Source organism: Gekko japonicus, unplaced genomic scaffold (assembly GCF_001447785.1).
Source record: "Gekko japonicus isolate JY-2015 unplaced genomic scaffold, Gekko_japonicus_V1.1 scaffold167, whole genome shotgun sequence".
NCBI classification, from domain to species: domain Eukaryota; kingdom Metazoa; phylum Chordata; class Lepidosauria; order Squamata; family Gekkonidae; genus Gekko; species Gekko japonicus.
Window position 1 is genome coordinate 1,130,253 of NW_015164670.1, and position 8,798 is coordinate 1,139,050.

General features: G+C 61.8%; 1 protein-coding gene across 1 annotated transcript in view; it reads left to right on the forward strand.

The window, feature by feature from the left end:
- Positions 1-8,798, forward strand: part of LOC107108675 (major histocompatibility complex class I-related gene protein-like) — a 12,334-nt gene that overhangs the window by 2,963 nt on the left and 573 nt on the right. The window contains exons 2-6 of the mRNA XM_015409159.1: positions 3,023-3,301; positions 4,297-4,572; positions 5,824-6,108; positions 7,203-7,309; positions 8,274-8,309. Of these exons, the coding sequence (XP_015264645.1) occupies positions 3,023-3,301; positions 4,297-4,572; positions 5,824-6,108; positions 7,203-7,309; positions 8,274-8,309 (983 nt within the window). The remainder of the gene's footprint in view (positions 1-3,022; positions 3,302-4,296; positions 4,573-5,823; positions 6,109-7,202; positions 7,310-8,273; positions 8,310-8,798) is intronic.

Genomic DNA, 8,798 nt, shown 5'->3' on the forward strand with positions numbered 1-8,798 from the left:
CCCCGCCCCCTCCGCCCCGCCGGCCAATCCGCCCGCCGCGCGCGCCCCGACGCCGGCTCCCGATTGGGCCAGCGCTCGCCGCCACGCCACAGCCCCTCCCTCCGCTCCTGTAAACAAACACAGCCCCGGGAGGGAGGGAGCAGCGAACCTCGCCCTTTCCCGATTGGATGGCGTCCCCCCCTCCCTCCTCTAGGCGGGCTCGCTGATTGGTCGTTCCCCGGGGGAGGCGGAGAAATCCGCCTGCCCGCGTAGATGGTTGGTCGGCTTTGCTGGGGGAAGGCGGAAAGGAGGGGAAGGCGCCTGGTGGTTGGGCCGCGCGGCGCGCAGAGGGCCGTTCTGATAGGAGGCTTCCGGGGGTCTCTGCGCGAGGACGGCGCCCGCCTGACCAATCGGGTCCCACCGCCAGAGCCATGCTTGGGTCGCAGGGAGTGCGCGCGCAGACGAGGGCTCATGCCCCGGGTTGAAACTTTGTTGGGCCCCTCCAGCCAACCAGAGAGCGGGGTGCTCGTTGGTTCTCCGCTGCAGGCCAATGGGAATGGACAGACCCGCCGGAACTGAGGCCTTTGGATCCTGAATCCCTCCCAGAGAGAGGCCCCCCCCTTCCTGCCCCTGATCATGGGGTGGGGGGCTGTGAAGGCTCCCTGTGAACCCCCCCCAGACCTGCAGCTCTCGGGCTTCCTCCGGGCAGCGAAGTCACCTCACAACTCTCCTCCTCCTCCTCCTCCACCATCATGCACACTCTGGAGAGAGAGATTCGGGGAGCAGCCACCGATTGCCTGGTTCACATTCTGGGTCCCTCCTGGCCCTTTTGGCGCTTCCGCTGTTACCGAGCGGGTGGGCTGCCTCTTAACATAAGAGAACGTGAGAGAAGCCCATGTTGGATCAGGCCAGTGGCCCATCCCAGTCCAACACTCTGTCTGTCACCCAGTGGCCAGAAATCCCAGGGGCCCTCAGGAGGTCCAGCAGTGGGGCCAGGACACTGGAAGCCCCCTCCCACTGTTGCCCCCCCACCCCAAAGCACCAAGAAGACAGAGCATCCCTTGCCCCAGACCGAGAGTTCCTATCTATACCTTGTGGCTAAGAGCCCCTGATGGACCTCTGCTCTTAACATAAGAACGTAAGAGAAGCCAATGCTGGGTCAGGCCAATGGCCCATCCAGTCCCACACTCTTCTGGGTCACACAGGGGCCCAGAAATACCAGGGGCCCTCAGGAGGTCCGGCAGTGGGGCCAGGAGGACACCAGGAGCCCCTCCCACTGTTGACACACACACCCCCAAGCACCAAGAAGACCGAGCCTCCCTTGCCTCTTCTCAGGGGTCCTCTAAACCAGCCCCATAGGACCCCCCTCTCTAGATATTGGCTGGCAAGCCTCCCTCCCGTGGATGCCGCCAGCGGGTCTCGCGTGTGAGGGGAGGCGGGCAGGGCAGGGGCACCAAAAGCCCTCCTTGCCCCCACAGGGAGGAACTGGTCAAAAAAGCCAACACCCCCGGAAGTGGTGCTCTTGGGTCCCTTTGTGTGCCGGGGGGGGGGGAGGGGCGCAGGGATTGTTCTTCTCACCCAGGGGCCAAGCGGCTCCTCTGGAGAGCCAAGAAAGAGGGCCCAGGAACACACGAAGAGGGCCCTGCTGGGCCAGACCAGGGAGGGACCCTCCAGCCCAGCCTCCCGCCTCCACACCGGGGCCAGCCAGTCCCTCCGGAGGGGGCCCGCCACAGGGCAGCGTGGCCGAGGGGGCCTCTTCCTGGCGGCGGGGCTGCCTTGCCATCAGGGTTCCCTCCAAGCGGAGCGAGGGTGAGCCGGCTCACAGTTTCTCAGCCCCCGGCTCACACAGGTCCCTCGTGGCTCAGGCAGGGACGGGCTCCAGGGCAGACGAACGGATGCCGGACAGCCCAGTCGCGGGCTCACGGCTTTCGTGCCAGGAGCTCCCAAACAAAGGAGGGCTCTTGCTCCCAAGGCTCCACAGCTGAGAGGGAGCCTCGGCTGAGACTCGCAGGGTCCCCTCTAAGCTGAGTTGGTGTGAGCTGGCTCACGGGTTTCTCGCCGCCTCCAACACGCTCGTTTTCGTCTTGGCTCAGGCAGGGATGGGCTCCAGAGCAGACGAGCGGATGCCGGACAGCCCAGTCGCGGGCTCTCGTGCCAGGAGCTCCCAAAGGGTTAGGGCTCTTGCTCGTGTGTGGACTCTTCACCATAGGGTTGCCAAGCAGTGTTCCCTCTAAGCTGTGGAGTCTTGTGAGCAAGAATTCTATAGTGTGAGCTCCTGGCATTAAAATTGTGAGTGAGCAATTTGGCTGCGGCATCAATTAGTTTGCTCCGGAGCCGTCCTTCCTGAGCTAAGACAAACATGTGTGAGCTGGAGGCTAAAAAACTGTGAGCCAGCTCACACTAACTCAGCTTAGAGGGAATACTGTTGCCAAGTACTTGCCTCGAATTGGCGGGGGACACACGGTTTCTGGCGGGAACATTTCTGTGTGTGAGACACGCACACGTGCTACAATGCTGTCACCCAGACGTGACGTCAGCACGCTGGGCACGCAGCCGGGCGACGCTCTGGCAATTGGGCTGAAAACTCGATGGTGCTGACGTCACGTCTGGGCGACAGCATTCTGGCTCGTGGTGGTTTTCCAAGTGGGACTGTTCCTGCCAGGAACTATGTGTCTTCCACCAATTCGAGGTAAGTACTTGGCAGCCCTACTTCACCAGCACAACACAAGCAGACAATTTGGCCTCGGGTGCAGAATTCAGCATGTCAAGCATTCTCTTCTTTTTTAAAGTTGTGTTTCTTGCCCTTCAGGCTATCAGGATAGGGCTGGAAAAGACAATGCCTCTTCAGGCCCATAGCCAGGATTCTTTTAATGGGGGGGCTTTAAATAAGTCAGGGGCACACCACCACCCCCAAGGCTGCACAAGGGAGCGCCTGGGCCGGATGGGAAGTCAGGGGGCCGGGCCCCGAGATGCCCCCCTGTAGGCATGGGGGGGGGCCTCGTGTTCAGCTGCAGGCCCCCCTCTTTCTTTCCCCCTCCCGCAGGCTCCTCCTCCTCCTCCTCCGCGCACGCCTTGCGCTACTTCTTCACGGGGGTTTCGGAGCCGGGGCAGGGGCTGCCCGAGTTCATCATCGTGGGCTACCTGGACGACCAGCGCTTCGTGCAGTACGACAGCCACACCAGGCGGGACCTGCCCCAGACCCCCTGGATCGAGGAGGCCGAGAAGGACGACCCCTACTACTGGGACTGGCAGACCCACCTCTCCCGCAACTGGGAGCTCTTCTTCCGCGTCAGCCTCTGGAGCCGCCACAACGACAGCCACGGTGAGGGGCCGGGCAGTGGGGGGGGCTTCCTCCCAGGGGAGGAGCTCTTTGGGACCCAGCCTTTCCCACACCTGTCACTTGGCCTGCCTGGAGAAGGGCAGAGGGAGGAAGAGACACATGAAGCTGCCTGATAGGGAATCAGACGCCTCCCCCCCACCCCCCACCCGTTCATCAGAGTCAGTATTGCAGACTCGGGCAGGCAGCTGCTCTCCAGGGTCTCAGGCGGAGGCCTTTCCCCTCTCCTCCTGCCTGATTCCCTTTCAACTGGAGATGCTGCTGGGGATGGAACCTGGGACCCTCTGCGTGCCAAGCAGAGGCTCTGCTAGGGAGCCACAGCCCCCGGTGGACTTTCTGCAGCGGCTAGCTGGACTGGTGATTTGCTTTCCATACCTACCTACCTACCTACCTATCTAGCATACAATGGAGCAGGGGAGGGGAGGGGAATGTCTCTGGAGTGCAGCAAAGGCTCTGCCTGCCCTGCCCACAAAGGGTGACTTTGGGGGGGGGGATTGTAGGGGGCGTGGCCCCAGCTCAGCCGGTGAAGGGGTGATGGGGAACAGGAGGAGGTGGCCCTCCAGGAGAGCCCTGCTCCGCAATGCAGGCGGCGACTTCCCTCTGCTCCAGCTGCCTGGGAGGAGGGTAGGGGCGTGTGTGTGTTGTTGTGAAGTGTTGTGCCTGAACTGCTGGGGAAACAGGTCTGGCTCATGAAGAGACTCTTTGTGTAGGAGTCAGCTTGTCACGGTTGGGATCGTTTGACAACATAAGAAAAACAGGTTTCCGTTTGTGCCGCTTGCGAAAGCCTCTGTTAGTGCCGTGAAGAGCTTTGATCTTGCCGCTGAGCTTCTGTGCCCCCCCCCCCCAACTTCTCCCTCCCGCTCCTATTCTCATTGTGACTGCAGGGGGAGGGAGCGCAGGCCCCCTCTTCCTGGGGCAGGTGGGTGAGGGGGGAGAGCTGACTTTACCCCACTGCGGCGCTCTCTCTCTCTCTCTTCCAGGGCTGCACACCTGGCAGTGGATGCACGGATGTGAACTCTCCAAGGAGGGGCGCAAAAGGGGCTACTCCCAGTTTGCCTACGATGGGAAGGACTACCTCAGCCTGGACAAAGAGACCCTCACCTGGACGGCCACCGACAGCCGGGCCCAGGTGACCAAGCGGAGGTGGGACACGGACCGGGTCTGGACCGAAGGGCGCAGGAATTTCGTGGAGGGGCGCTGCGTGGAATGGCTGCAGAAGTACCTGGACTACGGGAAGGAGACCCTGCTGAGGAGAGGTGAGGAGGTGGGGTGCTGGTGGGGAGCAGGACTGAACCACAGTGTGACACTCTGGGGCCAGTGCTCCCTCTAAGCTGTAGAGTCCTGTGAGCAAAAATCCTACTTTGTGAGCTCCTAGCTTTAAAGTTGTGAGCGAACCATTTGGCCGCTGCATCCATTAGCTTGCTCTGGAGCCCCATCCCTTCCTGAGCAGAGACAAAAACGTGTGAGCCAGAGGCTAAGAAACTGTGAGCTGGCTCACACTCACTCAGCTTAGAGGGAACACTGATGTCAGGGGGTGTGTGTGGAAGCTCCTGGGGCTCTCTCTCCACCCAGGCTGCAGCTCGGGAAAGGCGAAGAAATAGCATTCTAGTTTGTCACCCCAGATTTGGGGGGGGGGCGCGAGGAGGGGAGAGTCTTCAGATGGAGAACTCACACCCCAGGGACAAAGCTAAGCAGCAACTTTCCTCTTGCATCCACCCCGGCTTCCTAGTTGGATGGACTTTTTAAAGAAAGAATGGATTCAAACACACTGCAAAATTCAAGCACGCAACTTCTCCCCAGCCAGCACCCCAGGCTGGTACAGTCCGAGACCTGCTCCGGCTGAATTCCGGGCAGGGCAGGCTACATACCACGGCTCTCAGCCGCTTGGACAGTTCCAGCCCGAGGGCGAGGCAGGAGGAGATGGCAGAAGAGGAGGAGGAGGAGGAGGGAAGGGCAGACTGAAACCTGCCCCCTACAACCCCCCACCCCCATCACCCTTTGTGGGCAGGGCCAGGCGGAGCCTTTGCTGCTCTCCAGAGACATTCCCCCCCCACACACACACACACCCTTCCCATCAAAGGATGGCCAGGAGAGGGAGGCCGGCGGGGGCTGGGTCCCTTGGGCCACTCACAGACCTGCTCGTGGTGGTCTCCTCAGTGCTGCCCGCTCTCAAAGCCGACCCGTGGTTCGTGGCTGGCCGTTCCCCTCCTGGGCGTGCTGCAGAGGGAGGCCTGGCACTGCAGGCCCGTAGCCAGGGATTTTTAATTTGGGGGGGCCTTTAAATAAGTCGGGGGGCACCCACACCCACACACACCCCTGCACGCACACTCCCCAAGGGAGCGCCTGGGGGGGCCCTTGGCGGTGAGTCAGGGGGCCAGGCCCCAAGGTGCCCCACTGTAGTTACAGGCCCACATGGCAGCGGGTGCCCCTGGGGAGCCCCTCGGCCCCTGCTGGACTGCTGCCCCCAGAAAGGGACCGCGTGCCGATGGCTGCTGTCGCCCCCCCAGAGCCTCCCGTGGTGCGGGTGGGGCGCCGGGTGGCCCACGACGGCCTGGAGCGCCTCGTCTGCCGGGCCTACGGCTTCTACCCCAGGGAGATCGATGCCGTCTGGAAGAAGGACGGGGAGGTCTGGTGGCAGGATGCCTTCCACGGGGGAGTGGTCCCCAACGCGGACGGGACGTACCACACCTGGATCAGCGTGACCATCGATCCCAAGGACCGGGCCCGCTATCGGTGCCACGTGGAACACGACAGCCTGCCGGAGCCCGTGGAGCTGGCCTGGGAGGAAGCTGGTGAGAGACTGGTGTGTGTGTGTGTGTGTGGGGGTCACCTTCGGAGGGCGTCCTGCTCCAGGGCATCTGGCTTCCAACAGCAGTGGCCACTTTGCTTGAGGGTATATTTGAGGGATTTCCCCCTGCGTTGGAGGCAGATGCGGGGGAGCCTCGGGCAGTGAAGAGAGACAGGCAGAGTTATTCCGTAAAAGGGCGGCCAGGGGGTGGTGGGGGGTAAGTTTCCCTGGAGTCCCAGTTTTACTGTCCTGGCTTTGGGGGAGAAGCACCATGCAAAAGCTCAAGCTCCCTCTCTGCTGCTGCTGCTGCTGTACTTCTGTACTTCTATGCTAAATCACAGCAACTTGACAACTGTATGAAAATGCAAGCACCAGCAAGAAACGTGGCACTGTCTAAAAACTGTTCAGTTCGGTTATCTGTAACAGAAGGTATTTGAGCAAAGTTTGAGTCCGGTGGCACCTTTAAGACCACCGAAGTTTTATTGCCCTGGCCCCACTGCTGGACCCCCTGAGGGCCCCTGGTATTTTTGGCCACTGTGTGACCCAGAGTGTTGGACTGGAGGGGCCATTGGCCTGATCCCACATGGGCTTATCTTGTGTTCTTATGAGCTTCCGTGTGCATGCACGAAATCTGAGGAAGGGTGCGCGCGCACAGAAGCTCATAACGTTGAATAAAACTTTTATTTGTCTTAAAGGTGCCGCCAGTCTCAAACGTGGTTCTCTTGCTTCAGACCAACCCGGCTACACACCAGAAAGTGTTTGAGCTGTTCTTTCGAGCCAGGGAAGCCCTTTGGGAAGGGTTGTGGTGTGCGGGATCTCTAATACTGGGGCCACTGCAGAGAAAGCCCTGCTTCACACACTCCACAATTTCAAAACTGGCACCAGTTCTCTGGGGGGGGGGGGCCTTCCCCCCATCCCGGCAGTCCTTCCCAGCAGCTGCAGGGCCTGATCCAGGAGGAGAAGTGAGCGTACACTCTCTGCAGTAGCCCGACTAAGGCCTCGCCCACCTCCATCTCTCGGGCACAGAACAGCAGGGAGCATCACGCCACAGTCCCTCCCTCCCACCCACCCACCCCGTTGTTCCTTTTCCTGTTTCAGCCTCTGTGTGGCCGATCGTGGGTGGCATCGTGGGGGCTGCAGCTGTTGTTCTGCTGGCAGTCGGGATCGTCTTCCTAAACCCTGAACGTCTGGGTCTGGGCGGCTGGGCCTGTGGGGGATTTCCCCACAAGCCCCCCCCCTTTGGAAGTGGGTTTTGGCCCACCAGCTGGGCAGGGCCTGGTGTCAACGTAGCCTCAACCCCCCGCCCCAAAGTCGCACGTAATTATCGGCACCCGAAATTTACAGCAAACGTGTATTCTCAGGAAGCCGGGATGTACCCGCGGGTCCCCTAGTCTGGCGTCCCAAACACACTCTCTTAGCATCAAGTTCCATGAGCTTTGGTGGGATCAGTCCCACCCTTGAATATCAGTTCCTGTTGGGGGAGGGCCGTCACCCTCTGGGGCCCTGGTCGGCTTCGGCCTCCTGCGGCAGGCTGTGCTGTTCTGCCTTCGTAAGGGGGCGCGAGACAGAGCAGGGGGCTCTTCCCTTGTGGGGATGCAGGTGGGGCCCGGGCTTTCCTGCTCCCCTCCCTCCTCCTCCTCCAAGGCTGCCTGTCCTCTCTGCTCCCCCGTGCTGGTTCCCCCCCTGCCAGGCGGAGTTTCCCCTCCAGCTTTGCTCTCAAGAGAAGGGGGGGGTGGCAGGGCCCCAGGGGCGTGTTGCTACCTGGAAAGATGCCCTGGCTGTAGCCAGTGTTCCCTCTCAGCTGAGTGAGTGTGAGCTACCTCACCGCTTTCTAGCCTCCGGCTCACACCTTTTTGTCTCGGCTCAGGAAGGGTGGGGCTCCAGAGCAAACCGGTTGATGCAGCAGCCCAATCGCTGGCTCACAACTTCAATGCCGGTAGCTCACAGAGTAGAATCTTTGCTCAGAAGACTCCAGGGGCTTAGAGAGGGAGCGTTGGCTGTAGCCACCCTTGCCTGGGAGGCCGTCTTGCTCTCCTCCCCTTCCCGGGAGAAGAGTCTGGAGGAGGAGCCGCTGCCGGGCAGGGCTCAGGGCCTCACGGCAGGGGAGGGGAGCAGGTGACCTGGGGAGGGCTCTGCCCCCACCCTGACTTGCGGATTCTGTCTCTGCAGAGAAGAAACGAGAGGAGGCCTACGCAGCAGCACCAGGTGAGTGGCGACTGCCTGTCTGAAAGGGCAGCACCGGCGGGGGGACGGGGTCTACGCGGGGGGGGGGGGGTCTAGTCCAGATGCTTGTCCCCGCCTGCCGCTGGGTGTGGATTGTCCTCAGAGCCGCCCAGTCCGTGGGCCCTGCTTGGCGGAGGAGTGCTCTCACGTTCTTCATCAGAAAATGGAAGAGTTTGAAAACCGCTCCGGACGCAGCTGGCCAAGGAGCAGAGCTGTGAGACGTGGGGGGGGGGGGGGGGGAGGGGGGGGGGGGGGAGAGGAGGGAGGCAGAGGAAAGAGAGATCAGCTTGTGGACCAGGCCGGGGCCGGGGAGAGAGGCAGAGAGAACATTGCAGGGCTGGCCTCGGTTTGATCTGATGCACTCCTGTGTGGGATGCCTGAGGAGGACCCCTTCCCAGCCCAGTTTGGCCCAGGGCTTCAGTCCACCTCTGAGAGAGGGAAAGCGTGACCAGGAGGAGGGGGCGCCCCCCC